General features: G+C 46.3%; 1 protein-coding gene across 25 annotated transcripts in view; it reads left to right on the forward strand.

Moving 5' to 3' along the window:
- Positions 1-23,930, forward strand: part of ZNF618 (zinc finger protein 618) — a 325,372-nt gene that overhangs the window by 289,471 nt on the left and 11,971 nt on the right. For 19 of the 25 annotated variants that reach the window (XM_043499111.1, XM_038374100.2, XM_038374105.2 and 16 more), the window contains 3 exons: positions 2,617-2,661; positions 9,813-9,890; positions 18,768-18,869. In XM_043499111.1, coding sequence (XP_043355046.1) covers positions 2,617-2,661; positions 9,813-9,890; positions 18,768-18,869 — 225 coding nt within the window. The remainder of the gene's footprint in view (positions 1-2,616; positions 2,662-9,812; positions 9,891-18,767; positions 18,870-23,930) is intronic. The other 6 variants (XM_038374101.2, XM_038374102.2, XM_043499118.1 and 3 more) reach the window with 2 other exon arrangements.

Genomic DNA, 23,930 nt, shown 5'->3' on the forward strand with positions numbered 1-23,930 from the left:
CGAATGCTGCCTTGATCTTGTTTAGGGCCGGTAGGCTCCCCCGTAATACCAATAATAACACCATCACCCAGCACCGCAGGTGGGCAGGAAGCAGTCCAAGATGCATGTATGCTGTGCCACTTCTGTAGAGGAAACCAAGGCTCTGTACTTGGTCCTGGCCCCAAAGATCCCCTATCCCATAGTTCAGCCAGGATGGAGGCCCCAGCATGGCAGCATCTGCAGCTGTCTGATTTTCCAGGGGAACAGAAGCAGCTGGGTGCTTTGGGGCTGCTCTCAGCATGACCAGGCTACAGGGGACCCAGAATGGATGGATGCTCTGACTGTTCAGCCTTCCCATGTCGCAGGCTGTGCTGGGAATGGCTGCACTTGGTGGGGATGACATGGTGGAGGTGTAATGCTGAGACACAGGAGCATTGCAAAGACTACCCCAGATAAGTGTGTAAACAGTGAGGGTGTTTAGTCATTGGAACACATTCCCAAGGGACGTGGTGGCTTCTTCCTCTCTTCTTGTCTTCGAGACCAGATGCCTTTCTGGAAGGCACTTTAGTTAGACCCAAGTTATTGGCACAATACGGGGTAACTGGGTGAAACTGAAAGGCTTGTGTTATACAGGGGTCAGACTTGAGGATCTAATTGTCCTTTCGGACCTTACACTCAGTGAATCCATGAAAAGGGAGGCGTGTCTAAAGAGTGGCCTGTAGTGATGTTGCAGACAGTGTTTTCTGCAAGATCCAGCACGTATATACAGAGGCGATACCATGCTGCTAGGGTGTGAGAAGGAATGGTTGGAAAGCAATGGAGCTCGGATTTGAGTTTGGCCCTGGGAGCATGGCAGGGTGAGGTCACGTGGAATGATGTTGGATTTAACTCCTTTGGCTCTGCTACCCTCCTGGGCCAGATTAGCTGCTGGGTGGAGTGCAAAGTTTTCATTTTGACCTACAAAAGCCTTACTGACTCTTAGGGCAGGGTTTCCCAAAGGAGGGGCATGACAAGGATCTAGATGGGTGGCCTGTCATTTACCAGGCCCCTGTGGGTGCCCCAGAAGCTCTCCCACATCCCTCCTGTGTTCTCACTTCTCTGGGCTGGGGCAGCCGGCAGCAGTGTGGGGAGCCGCATTCAGGCAGCAGCAGCATGCAGGAAGTGGCTGGAGCCAGAGAATGGGCAATCAGCTTCCAGTCAGCAGGAGGGTGCAGGACTGGGAGAGCCAAGCAGGGCACTTGGGATGGGGCTGGGGAGGGAAGAGAGCGGGGGTCAGGGAGGTGGAGTTACTACAAATTCAATCTTGCTGTCGTAGTTACAGGATTTTTTAAAACGTAGCAGTTTCTGTCTGGATGTGTACATACAGTGTGCGCATAATGTCTGTCCTTCTCAAAGGCTCTGTAGGACCAGCCTAGAAGCCAGTGGAGAGTCTTCTCCATTGACTGCAATGGACAACCTTTGTGCATCATCAAGTAATAGAAATGCTTTAAATTTTCAGCAGTACTCTTTACCATACACTGCCCAGTATATTGCATCCATCCAGACCCTCCCCAGAGTGCTACCAGTCCATTTATCTAGCCATTGTCAGCTGACCTTGGCCCACTGCAGATTAAAGCCCTCTTTGGCATGGCATGTCTATAGCATGTTAAAATAGTTAGCAGGAAACCTGCTATGCTTGGCCAGTGAGGTTTGGCAAGAATGGCCCCATTACTCACCTCTGGCTCCCCAAGGCTGCACCCCTCAGGGATTGCACCCCTGAGAGCATCATGTACTGATGCAGCGATTTACAGTTTTCTGAATGTGGGACAAAGGCCAGTTCACAAACGCTTTTGAATGAGTGAATTAACACTGTAATGGATTCTTCTCCCTCACAGAGGCTCAACACGCAGAGGTTCCCAACCAGTGACAGTACTGCCAAGCCTGCAGCTCTAGCAGGCTGCCAGGGATAGCTTGAAATGTCCATTGCTCATGGATGTGGAGTACAAGCTGCTTTAGGACGACTGAAAGCTAGTTGGGAATTCAGGATGTCTGCTCCTTTTTATCACAGTCGGGTCTTGAGGGAAGGGGGAAGCATGCAGGATGCCCCATGGTACAGGGAACTTCCACCCAGTATTCCCATAAGCCCCCCACAAACATACACTAGTTTTGGATACAAGACTTGTTACCTACCCAAGTGCTTCCTCCGAGTATAACTTAACTCTGCTCCCGCTTCCCTGAGACCAAGAGGCATAGGAATTTGGAGAAAGAGTTGGAGGAAGATGCACACTGAATCTTCGGGTTTGCAGCCAGGGACTCCCAGTGAAAAGGACTTGTAAGGGACCCCAGGTTTTCTTCTACTGGCACTGACCACTGTTGTCTAGCCCCATTACAGTATAGCTATCATTATGCTGTATCTTAAAAAGTGAACATTTCAAAATAGGAATTCCTCAGACTTTGAAAGAACCAGATCCTCAGTCCAAGAAAGCTTGCTGAGACAAAATACAGTGCTGTACATGTAATAATTTCCTATAAATGGAGAGCCATGCCCTGAAACAGCTGACTCTGGAGGTATGGTGTAGGAGTAAGGATAAATGAACTGAAGAGGATGCAGCAAGGTCTCTGCCAGTCTCAATGTTTAAATCTCTCTCTTTTTTGCAGAAACTGCAAGTCCCCTGATTTCAAATCCTTTCCCGCTTTTACAAAGTAAGTGTGATGGATGTTTCTGGTGCACCTAGGGGGTGTCTCCACCCAGCCTTGGTGGTTGTCCTGTCCTGTTAGCATTTTTCATGAATAACTGTTTTTTATCACTGGTCCGTGTACCAAAATATAAAAAGCATCACTTCTGTCTGTGGCTCTTAAGGGTTTACATGAGATAGAAACAAACCCAGGGTTCTGAGGAGAGAGTCAGTGCTGTGTGTGGCTGCTGTCATTTTGGATCACTTCCAACCTTTGAGTGTCAGGTTTTATCAAACATGGCAAAAACACATGTTCTAATAGACCAAGGCTTGAAGTTTTAAAATGAACTCATTTCTGAGTTACATGTTTATACTGGAAAATGTCTCTTAATGGCTCGGCACTTTGAGCTATTAGTGATGTAAGAATGGGCATTGTGCCACTGGCCAACTCTTTGGTAATGGGTCAGTATTTAATATACTACGATTTGGGTTGCTCAGTTTTTAACCTTCACTCTTAGGCGTGGTGAAGCCGTATATTCCAGAATAGACAGCAGCATTTCATCCACATGCATGATTAAGGTACATTCAGTCATTCCTGCATCCCATGTGCACACAAACAGTCTTTTCCTTAGATTTTAGCCTGCATTTGATAAGCATGCCCGAATTTTAAGGCACTGGTTGTTAAGGAGGACAGCCTGCTTGGTTTCTCTGCTTGTCTGGAATGCTGTAGTTCAGTTGCAGATAAGTAAAAAGAAAGTCCTGGCATTTTTACACAGTTTGTCTCATTGTCTCCACTTGACCCTAACTCTGCAACCAGAGAAAGAACGAAATAGAGGGTCGACCCTTGACAGGATTGTGTTGTCCTATGGTGATCCATAATCCATATATGGTCAGGATTATGTAGAGTAGCAGATCCAATTTCATAGCAAGCAATTGGGCTACTATTTAGCCGAGCCTGTCTTTGGGACCTACAAAGCCTCTCTAATTTTGGAGATTCTATAGGCAAAAACTAATTTTAATTTTAAAAGCTTTAAGCAGCTGAGATATATTTGAATGTGCAAGCAGCTTGCTAGGGCTGGACATTTGTTGTGGTAGCATTTCCCTAAGAGCCACAGGACATTCTTTCTGTTTCACTCTTTCGCTCACTCCCATTCACACATGTGGAAGATGAGCACTGAGGATCATTTTAGGACTAATGCAGGCTGCTTCCTGGCCATCAGCTGAGGCAGCTCTTGTAGTGAGTAGCCAATGTGAATTCCGGCCGTAAGGCTGGAGAGAGAAGGGCAGTGCATTGAGAGATGGTGTGGTCTGGTGAACTAATCTCTCAAGCTTATCCTTATTTTATTCTAAATGAGTAAGTAGCACAGGAGTGGGGAAAGGAGTGATTTGAAGGAGAGGAAGTTTGCACGAGTAACAGGGCCAGCGAGGTCGTTGCAGGCCTAAGGGGCAATGTGAGAGGCAGTATTTGAAGGACCCAAAGGGAGCATGAAAGCAAGTGGGGTTGGTGAGAACATGGCACAGTGGAGGAATAGCAAGAGAGGAGGAATGATTGGTAGATAGGGCAGAGCTGGACCCATGAAGGTGAGCTGGGGATTAGAGGTGTATGGAGAAGCAAAGCAGGGGGAGGATTCTGAAGGTCCAAGCAGTGAGAGCTGATTTTGATTCCACAGGGAGCAAAGATGCTAAATTGTTTCCTCCAGTTTAAGGCGGGGTGGGGGAGAATGTTGATGCCTATCTCACTGCTTTGCTAAGGCTTGTGATCCATCCCCCTGCAGATTGGCTGTATTTTCTAATCCCTTCACAGGCTGGGGGGGAGCCATAGAGACCTGCAGCCAAATGGATGGGACAGACTGAGGATTATGAACAATTTAAATCTGAACTGACTCCAGAGGCTGATCGGAAAAGATTTTAAGGGGGTTAAATGATTAAGGGGTTGATTTATATGGAGATGTTTCAGAGTAGCAGCTGTGTTAGTCTGTATTCACAAAAAGAAAAGGAGTACTTGTGGCACCTTAGAAACTAACAAATTTATTAGAGCATAAGCTTTCGTGAGCTACAGCTCACTTCATCCCGATGAAGTGAGCTGTAGCTCACGAAAGCTTATGCTCAAATAAATTTGTTAGTCTCTAAGGTGCCACAAGTACTCCTTTTCTTTATATGGAGATGGTGATGCAGCTGGGAGTTTACCTAGGCAAATGGAGCAAAGCTTGGGGTTTGGACCAGTGTCATGATTTGTGTTCACATTTCCTTAAGATGTGTTTAGTGGGTAAGTAGCTAAGAGACCACCATGCCTCAGGCAACTGGCTGATTAAGTGGGTATCAGGTCTAGTTATCAGAGGAAACACAAGGGGAAATGGCCCATTCATGGGACCCCAGAGTGGGTGTTCCCCCGATATGGGGATCAGGTAAACCCACTCAGAGGAGAGGACTTACTGCAGCAAGGGAAAGGGCTCCTGAAAGGGGCCCCAGGGTGAGTGAGAAGAAGCGGTGCCATGTCCGTAACAGACTGGGTCATATGGCCTGGAATTGCCCACTCTGTAACCCACTAGTATAATTAGTGTAGGTGACAAGCCCCGTCTGTGCTGATCCACAGAGGGTCTGAGTGTTCACAGACGCCAGCTACAGAACTGTGGTCCATTTTGCTGGTGCTGTAGCTGTTCTTGCTTTTTAGCTCTGGAGGGTCCTGGTGTGTCGACCAAGAAAATGACTGCTTCACACGTCCACTCAGGAGGAGCATGGCCCTGGAGGGGCATCCTGCATCTCAAACCTGTGGAGTTAACTGTGTGACTCAAGCTCAGGAGGGAGGGAGATGCACAGCCAACTCCCCAGGAGCATATGATGCAAGTTTAAGCCACAGTTCAGCTCGGCTACATCGTCAAGCTCAGGGGTAATTGGAGACGAACTGCTCAGCTCACTCACAGGAGCTGCAGGCTGCCTTTGTAAATGGAAATTAAGTAGTTGGGCGAATGGAGGGGCTCTTCCCTGTCCCGCCCCGGCCACGGAACAGAGATTGGAAGCTTAGAACCCCTCCCAGGTGTCTGTGAGGATACAAATGGGTTTGGGTTGTGGGGGGCAGGGGGAAATCCTCCCTATTCCCCATACAGTGTGTGAACCAAGCTGGCTCCAGTGCAAGGATTCTGAGGTCAGTTGGAATGGCTAGGAAAGCAAGTCCGCTGCCGCCCCTTGTCATAGAAACTGGGGTGTCTCCACAGTAGAGCCTGACACTCAACCATCTTGGAGATGGGTTAGAGTGAGGAACTGGTCTCTGGAGAGGGAACGAAGGATTGTTCCTCAAAATGGAAATGGTTTCCTCATACCCACATAGCGTAGCATGGGGGACAGACACCCTGAGAAGGCATGCCACAGCTGGGAGGCCCTGTGTCCCTGCCCCACCTGACAATGGGAAACCAGAGCCCAGGAGTTGCTACTTGGTTAACACCAGCTTTGCAGTGGGCCAGACCTGTCTTGATCACAGGGGTGCTGCCTAGAAACCATAGAGTAAAGCCATGGTGACTGGCATTGTAGGGAATGAGGGCTTACTGCCTGCCTGACGCCCCAGCAGACAATCGGAGAAGAAAGTGGTAGGATCAGGTCCCAGCTTCAACCCAGAAGTTCTGTGGTAATGGGGGCATGTGAGGGCGTGTGAAATCTTCCCATGTGTACCGCTCCAGTTTGGTCAAAGGGGCTGATAGCAGATGCTGGCACCATTCAGCTTTGATGTGGGGAGATATGTGATGGATTTGCAGCTGCTCTGTAATAACTTCTGAGTACTGTATTCTGACCTGGTTATGACTGGATGAATACACTGGTATAGTTTAATAGGGGGCTGCTGAGAAAAACAAAGAGGAGGGAAAAGAATGACTCAGGATAACCCACCTCTTTGCATAAGACTCGAGAACACAGGAGATCGCAAGAGCTGTGGCAAGTTTAAAAAAGAACACCCTCGAGAGGGGTGTATTATTCAGGGGAACAAAACTGAGATGCGGGGACCAAGTAGGCATGTCTGAAGAAGCGGACAGTACATCTATAGGCCGGATGGAAACGTGTAGACTGTTGACTGTTTTCGAATCCTTCTTTTCTAGTTGCTTTGTTCCAAGTGCAAAATAAGGATCCCTCTGGTTTCAGAAGGCTGTCTGATCACTGTACCACACTACTCTCAGACTCCAGAAGGGAATGCGCGCACCTAGGCACTCTGACTTAAACAGATCTGCTGGGAACAGAACAGTTGCTATACAGGGTATTGTAGCTCACGGCCTGTTCTAGGAGTGGGAGAATCACAGAATTCCAGCCCAGGAGAGGTAAAGGCACAAAGGGGGACAGAGAGGAGGGAACAAGAGGTTCACCTAGTGCTGTGACCATGATAGGGGCATTGTGGGTAGTCTGGAGGGGTGTAAGGTAAGTGCCAGGTAGGTCACAGAGATTTCACTAGTCTCGGCAAGAGTCCAGGGCATGACACTTCTGTAGCAGGGCAGAAAGGAAAGACTTTGGAGATATCTGGGAGGAGATCAACAGGAGAGGAGTCAAGAATGATACCCGGGGGTGGGCCATTCCCAGCGGGGATGGTGAAACAATCTCCTGTGATGGGGAGGCGAGGAGAGAGCTGGAGAGCACTTGGAATCCAAAGGACACCATGAAGGGTGAGGAATGGAGAGAGACTAGCAAAGGAACAGAGAAGGGAACCACAGCGTTCAGGAGAAATGGGTAGACAACAAGGGGTAGGGATAACAAGGAGAAAGAAGATGCTTTTTAAAAACAGAAAATTCGAGAATTTAAAAAGAGAAATGACAGGGAAAAAAAGAAAATAGGTGTTGAGTCCAGTGGGATGAGATGAGTTTGGAAGGAGAGACGAAGAGGATAAAGAAATGGAAGAAGGAAATAAGCAAGAAGAGAAACACGCAGCTTTAGGGTACTGGATTTAGTGTCATTGATTTATGCTCTTTTATTTTGCTGTATTTCCCAGAAAAATGTCCTGTATCTCTGAGTTTGGGTTAGAGGGGAGGGATGGGTTTTTTGAGCGTTTATGTTCAAGACTCTGTATAGTCCATGATTCTGCAGAACTTGCCACAGAATTTACCCCTTGATACAGAATTGAGCAGCAGAATTTCAATTTTTTAAATTGTATAGTACTTTTTAAAGAAGAACATTCAAAATATGAACCAAATAGAAATTAATGCAGTGCTGTCTTCCTGAGTCTGTCAGCAGCCTGAAACAGACTCTGAGCATTGTGAATTGCCCCATTCATGGTAATCATGTTGACTCTGAAACATAGTGATAGTTTACAACATTAGTTTGCTGATGTTAACTATTTCATTGCTGATCATTTATCCAGTCTGTATGTCTGTCCAAGCTTCCCACTCCACCTCAAGTGCCAAAACCCCTAAATGCATTGTGTTCAGCTGCCAAAACTTCCTGCTTTTCCCTAACAATCATTTTGATTTCGTTATAGTATTTCCAAGCTTCTGCACCAGAATGAAAATGAGGCGGTAGCATAAAGTAAATGTAGGAATGATGTCAAGTTAAACGAGGTTCTGAGCTTAGCCTCAGTATTCCCCTCTTTTCAATGGGACAGATGCTCATACAGATTCTGTCTGTCTGTTTCTGCAGGAGGGTCGCTGAAGTGTCTTTAATCCCTACAGTTGTTTTCCGATGCCTCATTCCTAGGTTTCTGTGCAGGGGGCCTTGTGGGTTTTCCCTCTCCCACCGTATGCAGCTCTGTTCTAATTTCTGTTCTTCACTCTCTGAGAGGGACGACTGCAGGGTTGTAGCCAAGTTAGTTGTGCCTGGAAAGTGAGTGTTCTGGACCTTTTGAGATGCTTACTAATTCCTTTGTGCATATGCAATTTGCAATCGCATTTCTCAGTAAAGAATGTAATATCATATTTTTCCCTCAAGTGAAGATAAACATCTATAGTATATTTTAGCACTGAGTATTACTCTGTTTATGCCTGAGAGAGTCCATAAGAGTCATTTATATGCAGAGTATAGATTCTGTATCCAAACTACTGTTGTGAAATGTAACACCACAGACTAATGGTGCAGATGTGCTGGCATATATGAAGATATAGAAGAATTAAATTGCAACACTGACTCCTTCGGTGACAGCATTGCTGTACATGGTGTCTTGATAGCACATCTTGTGATCAATACACTGTGACTAATACTATTATTAAAACTAAGCAATGGAAAATATACTTATATGTCAGCTCAGTGAAAAATTAAGTTTTCAATTTACTTCTCCTTGTCAGTTTGGAAATATGATATCATTCAGCTCATTAGTGGTCCAAGTGTGAGTTCTGTACACACATTCATATTGATTACAGACAGAGTTTTAACATCCCTCTCCTCTGACTGGCAGATTAGCTGTGCCACTCTGCTCAGGCCCCTGGTGCAGCTCCGTGTGCTTTGCTGCACCCCTGTGCACCCTAGCAGCTCAGTGCTGCTGTGCCCACTTTCCAGGGCAACCAGACCACCCTGGTTTGATCTTGGCTGGTGGCCAGAAAGCTGCTTGCCCACACCACGCTTCTACTAGTGCCAGCTTCTGGGGAGCAGGATTTGTCACAGCCTGATGCCCTGCTGGGGGTGCCAAGCTCAGACCTCCTGCCTCCAGCCCCCTCAGATCACTGCCTCTCCCTCTGGCCTAGTCTTGCTCAGGAAAGGAGGCAGAGGCTGGAAATGACGGAACTGCATCTAAAATTAAATTCAGTTAAAGACAAAAAAAGACTAGAAAGGAACTAAAAAGAGACCAAGTCTCCAGAAGCGATGAGTTACGGAACAGTGTATTTTGTAAATGTGCACCCGTACTAAAGCCCCAATCTTGCAAACATTTCTGCATGTGCTTAACTTCAGTAGTAGTGTTGCTGACTCCTAGGGGACTTCTCACATGAGTAAAGTTAAGCACAGGCATAAGTATACAGATTTAGAGCCTAAGACCATAATTAAGACCAGGAGGTATTCACATGCTTAAGTGCTATCCTGAATCAGGGTCTATTACCAAACTATGGGCTCAGTTCTGCAAACCCTTATTCACATGCATAATCACTGTAAAGTGAGTAGGTCTTCTGACTAATGGTTCGCTGGCTTGGGCTCTAAGGCACAATAGAGTTCCATTATGAAATGTGCATGTGTGCTATTTCTCCACATACTACATATGACTCTTCTGAACTGTTCTCTCCCATACAGAACCCTACACCTGCGGAGCTTGTGGAATCCAGTTTCAGTTTTATAACAATCTGCTGGAGCACATGCAGTCCCATGCAGGTAAGCCAGGCACTTCTGATTTATTTTTAAAGACTTCAGATAAAGCAGAGAATTAAATTCTGCAATGATTCCTCACACTGACCCAGTTGTGTGTCCGTAGAGCTTCATAGAATCATAGAATATCAGGGTTGGAAGGGACCTCAGGAGGTCATCTAGTCCAACCCCCTGTTCAAAGCAGGACCAATCCCCAACTAAATCATCCCAGCCAGGGGCTTTGTCAAGCCTGACCTTAAAAACTTCTAAGGAAGGAGATTCCAACCTCCCTAGGTAACGCATTCCAGTGCTTCACCACCCTCCTAGTGAAAAAGTTTTTCCTAATATCCAACCTAAACCTCCCCCACTGCAACTTGAGACCATTACTCCTTATTCTGTCATCTGCTACCACTGAGAACAGTCTAGATCCATCCTCTTTGGAACCCCCTTTCAGGTAGTTGAAAGCAGCTATCAAATCCCCCCTCATTCTTCTCTTCCTCAGACTAAACAATCCCAGTTCCCTCAGCCTCTCCTCATAAATCATGTATTCCAGTCCCCTAATCATTTTTGTTGTCCTCTGCTGGACGTTTTCCAATTTTTCCACATCCTTCTTGTAGTGTGGGGCCCAAAACTGGACACAGTCCTCCATATGAGGCCTCACCAATGTCGAATAGAGGGGAACGATCACATCCCTCCATTTGCTGGCAATACCCCTACTTATACATCCCAAAATGCCATTGGTCTTCTTGGCAACAAGGGCACACTGTTGATTCATATCCAGCTTCTCATCCACTGTAACCCCTAGGTCCTTTTCTGCAGAACTGCTGCCTAGCCATTCGGTCCCTAGTCTGTAGCGGTGCATGGGATTCTTCCGTCCTAAGTGCACGACTCTGCACTTGTCCTTGTTGAACCTCATCAGATTTCTTTTGGCCCAATCCTTTAATTTGCCTAGGTCCCTCTGTATCCTATCCCTACCCTCCAGCACATCAACCTCTCCTCCCAGTTTAGTGTCATCTGCAAACTTGCTGAGGGTGCAAGCCACACCATCCTCCTGATCATTAATGAAGATATTGAACAAAACCAGCCCCAGGACTGACCCTTGGGGCACTCCACTTGATACTGGCTGCCAACTAGACATGGAGCCATTGATCACTACCCATTGAGCCCAACAATCTAGCCAGCTTTCTATCCACCTTATCATCCATTCATCCAGCCCATATTTCTTTAACTTGCTGGCAAGAATACTGTGGGACACCATGTCAAAAGCTTTGCTAAAGTCAAGGAACAACATGTCCACTGTTTCCCCTCATCCACAGAGCCAGTTATCTCATCATAGAAGGCAATTAGATTAGTCAGGCATGACTTGCCCTTGGTGAATCCATGCTGACTGTTCCTGATCACTTTCCTCTCCTCTAAGTGCTTCAGAATTGATTTCTTGAGGACCAGCTCCCTGATTTTTCCAGGGACTGAGGTGAGGCTGGCTGATTCATAGATTCATAGATACTAAGGTCAGAAGGGACCGTTCTGATCATCTAGTCCGACCTCCTGCACAGCGCAGGCCACAGAATGTCACCCACCCACTCCTATGAAAAACCTCACCCATGTCTGAGCTATTGAAGTCCTTAAATCATGGTTCAAAACTTCAGGGAGCAGAGAAGCCTCCCTCCAGTCAACCATGCCCCATGCTACAGAGGAAGGCAAAAAAAGTATCCTGTAGTTCCCAGGATCCTCCTTTCCTTTTTTAAAGATGGCCACTACATTAGCCTTTTTCCAGTCATCCGGGACCTCCCCGATCGCCATGAGTTTTCAAAGATAATGGCCAATGGCTCTGCAATCACATCCGCCAACTCCTTTAGCACTCTCGGATGCAGCGCATCCAGCCCCATGGACTTGTGCTCGTCCAGCTTTTCTAAATAGTCCCGAACCACTTCTTTCTTCACAGAGGGCTTGTCACCACCTCCCCATGCTGTGCTGCCCAGTGCAGCAGTCTGGGAGCTGACCTTGTTTATGAAGACAGAGGCAAAAAAAAGCATTGAGTACATTAGCTTTTTCCACATCCTCTGTCACTAGGTTGCGTCCCTCATTCAGTAAGGGGCCCACACTTTCCTTGACTTTCTTCTTGTTGCTAACATACCTGAAGAAACCCTTCTTGTTACTCTTAACATCTCTTGCTAGCTGCAACTCCAAGCCTTCCTGATTTCACTCCTGCATGCCCGAGCAATATTTTTATACTCTTCCCTGGTCATTTGTCTAATCTTTCACTTCTTGTAAGCTTCTTTTTTGTGTTTAAGATCAGCAAGCATTTCACTGTTAAGCCAAGCTGGTTGCCTGCCATATTTACTATTCTTTCTACACATTGGGATGGTTTGTCCCTCTAACCTCAATTAGGATTCTTGAAAATACAGCCAGCTCTCCTGGATTCCTTTCCCCCTCATGTTATTTTCCCAGGGGATCCTGCCCATCAGTTCCCTGAGGTTGTCAAAGTCTGCTTTTCTGAAGTCCAGGGTCCGTATTCTGCTGCTCTCCTTTCTTCCCTGTGTCAGGATCCTGAACTCTACCATCTCTTGGTCACTGTCCCTCAGGTTCCCATCCACTTTTGCTTCCCCTACTAATTCTTCCCGGTTTGTGAGCAGCAGGTCAAGAAGAGCTCTTCCCCTAGTTGGTTCCACCAGCACTTGCACCAGGAAATTGTCCCCTATACTTTCCAAAAACTTCCTGGATTGTCTGTGCACCGCTGTATTGCTCTCCCAGCAGATATCAGGGTGATTGAAGTCTCCCATGAGAACCAGGGCCTGCGATCTAGTAACTTCCGTGAGTTGCCGAAAGAAAGCCTCGTCCACCTCATCCCCCTGGTCCGATGGTCTATAGCAGACTCCCACTACGACATCACCCTTGTTGCTCACAGCTCTAAACTTAATCCAGAGACTCTCAGGTTTTTCTGCAGTTTCATACCGGAGCTCTGAGCAGTCATACTGCTCCCTTACTTACAATGCAACTCCCCCACCTTTTCTGCCCTGCCTGTCCTTCCTGAATAGTTTATATCCATCCATGAGAGTTGTCAAGGTTCCTTCCCCACTCTGCACTCTAGGGTACAGATGTGGGAACCTGCATGAAAACCTTCTAAGCTTACTTTTACCAGCTTAGGTTAAAACTTCCCCAAGGTACAAACTATTTTACCCTTTGCCCTTGGACTTCTACTGCCACCACCAAACATCCGGGTTTATTTTTTGAGAAAGAGTTGTTTGGAAACGTCTTTCCCCCCCAAAATCCTCACCAAAACCTTGCACTTCCCTGGCTGGGAAAGGCTTGATAAAAATCCTCACCAATTTGCATAGGTGACCACAGACCCAAACCCTTGGATCTTAAGAACAATGAAAAAAGCATTCAATTTCTTACAAGAAGAATTTTAATATAAGAAAAGGTAAAAAGAATCACCTCTGTAAAATCAGGATGGTAAATACCTTACAGGGTAATTAGATTCAAAACATAGAGAATACCTCTAGGCAAAACCTTAAGTTACAAGAAAGACACAAAGACAAGAATATTCATTCTATTCAGCACAGTCTAATTTCTCAGCCATTTAAAGAAATCATAATCTAATGCACATCTAGCTAGATTACTAAGTTCTAAGACTTCATTCCTGTTCTGTCTCCAGCAAAAGCATCACACAGACAGACAGACCCTTCGTTTCTCCCTCCCTCCAGCTTTGAAAGTATCTTGTCTCCTCATTGGTCATTGTGGTCAGGTGCCAGCGAGGTTATCCTAGCTTCTTAACCCTTTACAGGTGAAAGGATTTTCCCTCTGGCCAGGAGGGATTTTAAAGGTGTTTACCCTTCCCTTTATATTTATGACAACAGTACTCCAGTCATTTGAGTTATCCCACCAAGTCTCTGTTATTCCAATCACATCATAATTCCTTGACTGTGCCAGGACTTCCAGTTCTCCCAGCTTGTTTCCCAGGCTTTTGCATTTGTATATAGGCACTTGAGATAAATCGCTGATTGTCCCTCTTTCTCAGTATGGGCAGGAGCCCTCCCTTCTCACACGCTCCTGCTCGTGCTTCCTCCCGGTATCCCATTTCCCCACTTACCTCAGGGCTTTGGTCTCCTTCCCCCGGTGAACCTAGTTTAAAGCCCTCCTCACTAGGTTAGCCAGCCTGCTTGCAAAGATGCTCTTCCCTCTCTTCATTAGGTGGAGCCTGTCTCTGCCTAGCACTCCTACTTCTTGGAACACCATCCCATAGTCAAAGAATCCAATGCCTTCTCTCCGACACCACCTGCGTACCCATTCATTGACTTCCACAATTCGACAGTCTCTATATAGGCCTTTTCCTTCCACGGGGAGGATGGACGAGAACACCATTTGCACCTCAAATTCCTTTATCCTTTTTCCCAGAGCCACGTAGTCTGCAGTGATCCACTCAAGGTCATTCTTGGCAGTATCATTGGTGCCCACATGGAGAAGCAGGAAGGAGTAGCGATCCGAGGACTTGATGAGTCACATCGTGAATCCTAGCTCCTGGCAAGCAGCAGACTTCTCGGTTTTCCCAGTCGGGGCAGCAGATAGATGACTCAGTCCCCCTGAGGAGAGAGTCCCCGACCACCACCACCACCCACCTCCTTCTTTTGGGAGCGGTGGTCGTGGAACCCCCAACCCTAGGACAGTACATCTCATTCCTTCCAGTCGGCGGAGTCTCCTTCTGTTCCCTTCCCTTAGATGTATCATCTAGTCCACACTCCGCATTAGTACCTGTGGAGAGAACATGAAAACGGTTACTTACCTGTATCTGCGTTGCTGGTACTTGGACGCTCCCCTTTCTTCTTCTGGAGGTCACATGCTGCCAGATTTCTTCACCGTCCTCCTGTCCCCACAGCGCAGCCTGCTCTGAATCTTCAGAATGTTGTGTCTGTAGAAGCATATCCTGACGTTTTCCAGATACCTGTTGCCCCAGACCTTGAACCTTCTGTTCCAATATGGAGACCAGCTTGCACGTTTTACAGACAAAGTCGCTTCTGTCCTGTGGAAGAAAGACAAACATGGCACATCCAGTGCAGGTCACAACAGCTGAACACTCCCCATCTATATTACCTTCCTTCTACAAGCTTTCTCAGATGTTGTAGTAACTACTCAGAGAAGCCGGCAAGATGTAAGCCCAGGCAAACTCCCTCTGTTAGTCTCTCTGCTGTTCGCTGCTCAGCTGGTTCGCAGGTGACTGGCTTTTTATAACAGTCAGGCCCACTCAAGGCTCATCTGGAACAAAGCACTTCAAATTCACACTTTTCAAACAACCAAACAAGCACACGGTCAACCTGTCCCCACAACAGACAACCAGATACTCACCAACACAGCCTCCTTAATGCACCCCATACCTCCTCTCAGGCATACCTCCTCTCAGGCAGATCCTAGGCAAACTCCCTCTGTTAGCTTCTCTGCTGTTCGCTTCCTGTGTTTACACTTTCCATTGTGCCAATAATTTCACCTCTTATCTGTAGAAAAAAGCTCGAGACCAGGGAGCCCAAGGCAGTGGCTACAGGAGTGCCACAAAGGATTTCACGATTTCCACATGACTTCATTCCTATAGAAACAAACCATGAAATTTCTATTCTCCATGAAAGACAATTCTAGGAAAATATTTGTTTGGAGTCAATCGAACTGTTTGGAAAAATCAAAAAAGGACATTCTGACATTATCCAAATTTTTCCCCCCCAAAACTGAACTTGGGTGAAATCAACATGCTTTTGCAAAGTGTTCCACCTTTGGAACTGCATTCTCCAACAGAAAAGCCTTCCTACATTTTTCTACCAGCTCTAATATTTAACTTGTTTGTTTGCACTGGGAGAATCTCCATCTCTTCTTGCATTTGGAACACAATATAAACAAATAGTGATTGTCATGACTCTGGAGAGAATCCCTGATAGATGGGATGGGAATGGCAAAGGCATAAGGCAGGGGTGGGCAAACTACGGCCTGTGGGATTGTCACCCCCATGGCACTGCATGCCCCACGCCGCTCCCGGAAGCGGCCAGCACCACGTCCCTGTGGCCCCTGGAGTGTTGGGGGGGCTGAGGGCTCTGCGTGCTGCCCTTGCCTGTGTGTACCTCCCCCAGCAGCTCCCACTGGCCAGGAACGGGGAACCGCCCTGGCCCCGGTGTGTGCCGCTGCCACCCTGGAGCCACTCCAGGAAAGCAGCGCCGGGCTGGAGCCCACACTCCAAACCCCTCCTGCACCCTGCATCCCAACCTCCTGTCCTGCTCTCTAGATAATTACAAATCACAGTGATTTGATTGCAGCCCTCAGAATGTCCCATCCACATGTCCACAGAAAACATAATACCTTCCCTGCCTATCATCTAACTTAAACCTCATCTAACACCTGTCCCTTGCACCTCCTTTCTGCCTACCTTGGATCTGTATGTGGTGCCTATCGCACCATGGAACTCCCCACTGCCCTCCCACTCCAAGGGAGAGTTTGTCTTCCCTCCTATTTCCCACTAAGAGTAATAATTGCTTGGTATGAATTACTTTGTATTTATTATCTGGGTTTAAGTGAGGGGCAAGGCAAGGAGGGTGTCATTGCTAAAGGCAGCTTTATTTATTGGAATGTCAGATTCTGAACCAACCAGAGCAATGGTTGAAACAATATAATGACCACAGTTACTGAGAGAGACCCTGTAGTCGTGCATTCAGTGTGGAGCTCTGCATAACTGAGAAGTAAAGGCAGTTGCAGGTGAGTGTCTGTACTGCACCCCTGCACGAGAGTGGCAGGGACTCTGCAGCATACTGTTGAATGAATTAATTGCATAATCAGTGACACACAACATGGCTTATATCCCTTCCCCGCTGGACTGAGGAATCTGGCATAGCTGTGGATTGTTGAGTACAGTATAACTGTGCCCCTAGTAGTAGCGTATTGCCCTGAGGGGGTCTGTTATAACTGCACATTGAATGCATTTGTTGCTATGCAGAAATCCAGTTTCACTTTCATAACGTTAGTAGTAAATGGCTAATCTCTTTCCACTCCAAATGAGGAGTCCACTGGTCCCTCCTACACAAGTGACTGAAGTCCAGGAACATGCCCTGAGGAGTGAGAGCAGGGGCTTGTTGGCACTTCAGTGATTCTGGAGGCTAAAAGGGTAATTAGGGAAGATTATAGCTACACAATGGGAAGAAGCAATTAGAATATAAATTGGAGGCTGAGATGCAGAACTAGAACAGCAGAATACAAGGCAAAGGAGTTTGTTCTGTAATTACACAGTACAATATCCAGCTTTCACTCCCTTTAGGGTACTTTGTTCAGATCGAGTGCTACTATATAATGCCTTTTCTGCAATCTAGTGCTAAAAAATAAAAAGGACAACTAGGCTAAACCTGGATTAAAGGATTGGAGTCATGAAGAGAAATTAAAGAACCATGATCTATATAGTATCACTGACTGTTAAGAAGGATGAAACTGAAATGCACAAATCTTATTAACTCCGCATTGAACGCCAACGAATAATTGCACATAATAAATCCCCTACTATTGTGAAATAGATAAATGCTGGCTGGTTTCCTCCTGCCAAGACCAGAAGAAGGCTGACATGTGAATGGGCCTTAATGGAACAAAGTTAATAGCAGACATGAGGCATGTCTCATTAACCTACCAGTAGATATGCAGAGTAAATTCCATTTCTGATGTTTGCTATGGAGCAGTTAGAATAGACAAACCTTGGTTAGAATCAGTCATTTCTGATTCCTAGTGTATCATGTGAGGACTCCTGCTTCTCTTTTCTCTCCAACGCCCCCTAGAGACCTGACCTATTAGTAGCCTTCCCTCCAACTGATTGCTGTCTTGGAGCATGGCACTGGGCCCTCCAAACACTGGACAGTTCATTCTGGGCACACCATGTAAAGCTTTGCCTCCTTCAAACATGTCGAGGGACCCATGACAGGCCCACACCAAATCCCTACTCTGTTATACTTGATCTTCTGCTGCAGAATAGCAGCTTAGTTAGCCAGGCTGTGTTCTGGTTCCAGGTTCAACCATTTTCTGTATCGCTTTTAAATGAGTTCCCGTGAGATGTTGGTCCAGTGTGTTGCCAATGCAGCACCCAAACAAGCTGTCTCTCTCCCAGCTTCCAAACACAAAACTCTCTTTTTCTGTCAGGCTGCTCCTTCTCCCGTTAGCTCACTGCAGGCTTGTGATTGGTCCAGTGAACTGCTTGTCCAGATCAACCCATGCAGTAGCCTCCCTGTTGGCCACAGCAGGGGTTTTTAGTTCCTTCAGTACCTGACTCCAAGCATACTGCTGTAGGTCATGCCTCCTTGGTATGTCTTCTGTCCCCCTCTCGTGTTGGCTAGCCCACCTAGAGATTGATGAGCCAGCCGGCTACACAGTCCCGCGGCTCTTTTTGCTCATGCAGTAGCCCATGCATTAATATCCAGAGGTCCCGGGTTAGCTCCCCACTGCTGATGACTCATCCAGTGGCATGGTGTTACACTGGGAATGTGGTCAGAGCACCGTGGCAGCCATCTTAACTGTAATCCTTTTGGTAGGAACTCAGACAGGGGCTACAGGAGCTGGGAAACCCCAAGTGGAAATTACATGAAGATTGGTTGTGTTCAAGCCTTATGATAATATTGTTTTCTACTGTGGGTAGTATATCTATTAAATGCAACCAAAAATGTAATGAATTGGTGTTATCCTAATTAAGGAGAACAAAAGTAAATGTTAAGTAGTAGATGGAGATTATTTCCCCTTTTCCGTTTAGCTCTGTCATCCTGCTGTCTTCTGGAGAGTTGGCATTTCTTGTAGCCCCACACTCCATCCTGGCACATGGCTGGCTGTGTGTGTGTCTCCCTTAATATCGTGGAGAAATGCTCCTCTTATGCCTCTGATTAATACCTTCTTGTTTATGCCCCACAGCTGACAATGAGAACAATATTGCCTCTAACCAACCCAGATCACCTCTGACTGTTGTGGAAGAAAAGTGGAAACCACAGCTCCAAAGAAACAATGCCAATAATAGTATGTAGCCATGTTTTCTCATTACATTTCTCTGTAGGCCTTGAACCAATGGCTCTGTACCTGGGGGGGGTCACAGCAGTGGTTCAGGAAGGTCGAAGCCCATGTCCCACATCTGTTGGTAGTGCTTTTCTCATGTATTTTTTCTCAGTTAGTCACACCAGATCTCAGGTGCCATTAGCACCCTATAAACTATTGTACTCATTCCCACTAAAGCACCTTTGATATCTGTTTCAGAGTAGCAGCTGGGTTAGTCTGTATTTGCAAAAAGAAAAGGAGTACTTGTGGCACCTTAGAGACTAACAAATTTATTTGAGCATAAGCTTTCGTGAGCTACAGCTCACTTCATCGGATGCATTTGGTGGAAAATACAGTGGGGAGATTTATATACATACACAGAAAACATGAAACAATGGGTTTTATCATATACACTGTAAGGAGAGTGATCACTTAAGATGAGCCATCACCAGCAGCGGGTGGGGGAAGGAGGAAAACCTTTCATGGTGACAAGCAAGGTAGGCTATTTCCAGCAGTTAACAAGAATATCTGAGGAACAGTGGGGGGAGAAATAACATGGGGAAATAGTTTTACTTTGTGTAATGACTCATCCATTCCCAGTCTTTATTCAAGCCTAAGTTAATTGTATCCAGTTTGCAAATTAATTCCAATTCAGCAGTCTCTCGTTGGAGTCTGTTTTTGAAGTTTTTTTGTTGAAGGATAGCCACCCTCAGGTCTGTAATCGAGTGACCGGAGAGATTGAAGTGTTCTCCGGCTGGTTTTTGAATGTTATAATTCTTGATGTCTGATTTGTGTCCATTTATTTTTTTACGTAGAGACTGTCCAGTTTGACCAATGAACATGGCAGAGGGGCATTGCTGGCACATAGATTCATAGATTCATAGATACTAAGGTCAGAAGGGACCATTCTGATCATCTAGTCCGACCTCCTGCACAGCTGATGGCATATATCACATTGGTAGATGCGCAGGTGAACGAGCCTCTGATAGTGTGGCTGATGTGATTAGGCCCTATGATGGTGTCCCCTGAATAGATATGTGGACAGAGTTGGCAACAGGCTTTGTTGCAAGGATAGGTTCCTGGGTTAGTGGTTCTGTTATGTGGTGTGTGGTTGCTGGTGAGTATTTGCTTCAGGTTGGGGGGCTGTCTGTAAGCAAGGACTGGCCTGTCTCCCAAGATCTGTGAGAGTGATGAGTCATCCTTCAGGATAGGTTGTAGATCCTTGATGATGCATTGGAGAGGTTTTAGTTGGGGGCTGAAGGTGATGGCTAGTGGCGTTCTGTTATTTTCTTTGTTGGGCCTGTCCTGTAGTAGGTGACTTCTGGGTACTCTTCTGGCTCTGTCAATCTGTTTCTTCATTTCAGCAGGTGGGTATTGTAGTTGTAAGAACGCATGATAGAGATCTTGTAGGTGTTTGTCTCTGTCTGAGGGGTTGGAGCAAATGCGGTTATATCGTAGAGCTTGGCTGTAGACAATGGATCGTGTGGTATGATCTGGATGAAAGCTGGAGGCATGTAGGTAGGAATAGCGGTCAGTAGGTTTCCGATATAGGGTGGTGTTTATGTGACCATCGCTTATTAGCACCGTAGTGTCCAGGAAGTGGATCTCTTGTGTGGACCGGTCCAGGCTGAGGTTGATGGTGGGATGGAAATTGTTGAAATCATGGTGGAATTCCTAAAGGGCTTCTTTTCCATGGGTCCAGATGATGAAGATGTCATCAATGTAGCGCAAGTAGAGGAGGGGCATTAGGGGACGAGAGCTGAGGAAGCGTTGTTCTAAGTCGGCCATAAAAATGTTGCATACTGTGGGGCCATGCGGGTACCCATCGCAGTGCCGCTAATTTGAAGGTATACATTGTCCCCAAATGTGAAATAGTTATGGGTGAGGACAAAGTCACAAAGTTCAGCCACCAGGTTAGCCGTGACATTCTCGGGGATACTGTTCCTGATGGCTTGTAGTCCATCTTTGTGTGGAATGTTGGTGTAGAGGCTTCTACATCCATAGTGGCTAGGATGGTGTTTTTAGGAAGATCACCAACGGACTGTAGTTTCCTCAGGAAGTCAGTGGTGTCTCAAAGATAGCTGGGAGTGCTGGTAACGTAGGCCCTGAGGAGGGAGTCTACATAGCCAGACAATCCTGCTGTCATGGTGCCAATGCTTGAGATGATGGGGCGTCCAGGATTTCCAGGTTTATGGATCTTGCGTAGCAGATAGAATACCCCAGGTTAGGATTCTAGGGGTGTGTCTGTGCAGATTTGTTCTTGTGCTTTTTCAGGGAGTTTCTTGAACAAATGCTGTAGTTTCTTTTGGTAACTCTCAGTGGGATCAGAGGGTAATGGCTGGTAGAAAGTGGTATTGGAGAGCTGCCTAGTAGCCTCTTGTTCATATTCCGACCTATTCATGATGATGACAGCACCTCCTTTGTCAGCCTTTTTGATTATGATGTCAGAGTTGTTTCTGAGGCTGTGGATGGCATTGTGTTCTGCACGGCTGAGGTTATGGGGCAAGTGATGCTGCTTTTCCAGAATTTCAGCCCGTGCACGTCGGCGGAAGCACTCTATGTAGAAGTCCAGTCTGCTTTTTCGACCTTCAGGAGGAGTCCACCCAGAATCCTTTTTGTAGTGTTGGTAGGAAGGTCTCTGCGGGTTAATATGTTGGTCAGAGGTGTGTTGGAAATATTCCTTGAGTCGGAGATGTCGAAAATAGGATTCTGGGTCACCACAGAACTGTATCTTGTTCGTGGGGGTGGAAGGGCAAAAGGAGAGGCCCCGAGATAGGACAGATTCTTCTGCTGCGTTAAGAGTATAGTTGGATAGATTAACAATATTGCTGGGTGGGTTATGGTAATCACTGTTGTGGCCCCTTGTGGCCTGTAGTAGTTTGGATAGCTTAGTGTCCTTTTTCTTTTGTAGAGAAGCAAAGTGTGTGTTGTAAATGGCTTGTCTAATTTTTGTAAAGTCCAGCCACGAGGAAGTTTGTGTGGAAGGTTGGTTCTTTATGAGAGTATCCAGTTTTGAGAGCAAATTCTTAATCTTTCCCTGTTTGCTGTAGAGGATGTTGATCAGGAAGTTCCGCAATTTCTTGGAGTGTGTATGGCACAAGCTATCAGCATAGTCTGTGTGGTATGTAGATTGTAATGGATTTTTTACCTTCAGTCCCTTTGGTATGATGTCCATCTGTTTGCATTTGGAGAGGAAGATGATGTCTGTCTGTATCTGTACGAGTTTTTTCATGAAGTTGACAGATTTCCACTCTATACGGCTAAATTCAGTACCTTGCAGAACTTCCTCGCATGGCCCCACAGTATGCCAACATTTTTATGGCTGACTTAGAACAACACTTCCTCAGCTCTCGTCCCCTAATGCCCCTACTCTTCTTGCGCTACATTGATGACATCTTCATCATCTGGACCCATGGAAAAGAAGCCCTTGAGGAATTCCACCATGATTTCAACAATTTCCATCCCACCATCATTCCTATTCCTACCTACATGCCTCTAGCTTTCATCCAGATCATACCACATGATCCATTGTCTACAGCCAAGCTCTACGATATAACCGCATTTGCTCCAACCCCTCAGACAGAGACAAACACCTACAAGATCTCTATCATGCGTTCTTACAACTACAATACCCACCTGCTGAAGTGAAGAAACAGATTGACAGAGCCAGAAGCGTACCCAGAAGTCACCTACTACAGGACAGGCCCAACAAAGAAAATAACAGAACGCCACTAGCCGTCACCTTCAGCCCCCAACTAAAACCTCTCCAATGCATCATCAAGGATCTACAACCTGTCCTGAAGGACGACCCATCACTCTCACAGATCTTGGGAGACAGGCCAGTCCTTGCTTACAGACAGCCCCCCAACCTGAAGCAAATACTCACCAGCAACCACACACCACACAACAGAACCACTAACCCAGGAACCTATCCTTGCAACAAAGCCCGTTGCCAACTCTGTCCACATATCTATTCAGGGGACACCATCATAGGGCCTAATCACATCAGCCACACTATCAGAGGCTCGTTCACCTGCGCATCTACCAATGTGATATATGCCATCATGTGCCAGCAATGCCCCTCTGCCATGTACATTGGTCAAACTGGACAGTCTCTACGTAAAAGAATAAATGGACACAAATCAGACGTCAAGAATTATAACATTCAAAAACCAGTCGGAGAACACTTCATTCTCTCCGGTCACTCGATTACAGACCTAAGAGTGGCTATCCTTCAACAAAAAAACTTCAAAAACAGACTCCAACGAGAGACTGCTGAATTGGAATTAATTTGCAAACTGGATACAATTAACTTAGGCTTGAATAGAGACTGGAAATGGATGAGTCATTACACAAAGTAAAACTATTTCCCCATGTTATTTCTCCCCCCCCACCCCACCCCCCACTGTTCCTCAAATGTTCTTGTTAACTGCTGGAAATAGCCTACCTTGCTTGTCACCATGAAAGGTTTTCCTCCTTCCCCCCCCCCCCCCCCCCCGCTGCTGGTGATAGCTTATGTTAAGTGATCACTCTCCTTACAGTGTGTATGATAAAACCCATTGTTTCATGTTTTCTGTGTGTGTATATAAATCTCCCCACTGTATTTTCCACCAAATGCATCCGATGAAGTAAGCTGTAGCTCACAAAAGCTTATGCTCAAATAAATTTGTTAGTCTTGAAGGTGCCACAAGTACTCCTTTTCTTTTTTTGATATCTGTGTAGAGATATCTGGAAACTCCAGGGGAGGTGATGGAAATGTAGTCATGGTAGGAAAAAAGCTGAGGGAGAGCTCCTGTCACCGAACTCATTAACCAGTTAATTGGCTTGAATAGAGACTGGGAGTGGGTGGGTCATTACACAAGGGAAAACTATTTCTCCATGTTTGTTCCCCCCCACTGTTCCTCAGATGTTCTTGTCAACTGCTGGAAAAGGCCCACCTTGATTATCACTACAAAAGGTCCCCCATCTGCCTCCCGCTCTCCTGCTGGTAATAGCTCACCTTAAGTGATCACTCTTCTTATAGTGTGTATGGTAACACCCATTGTT

The sequence above is a fragment of the Dermochelys coriacea genome, chromosome 16 (assembly GCF_009764565.3).
Source record: "Dermochelys coriacea isolate rDerCor1 chromosome 16, rDerCor1.pri.v4, whole genome shotgun sequence".
In the NCBI taxonomy this organism is placed as follows: domain Eukaryota; kingdom Metazoa; phylum Chordata; order Testudines; family Dermochelyidae; genus Dermochelys; species Dermochelys coriacea.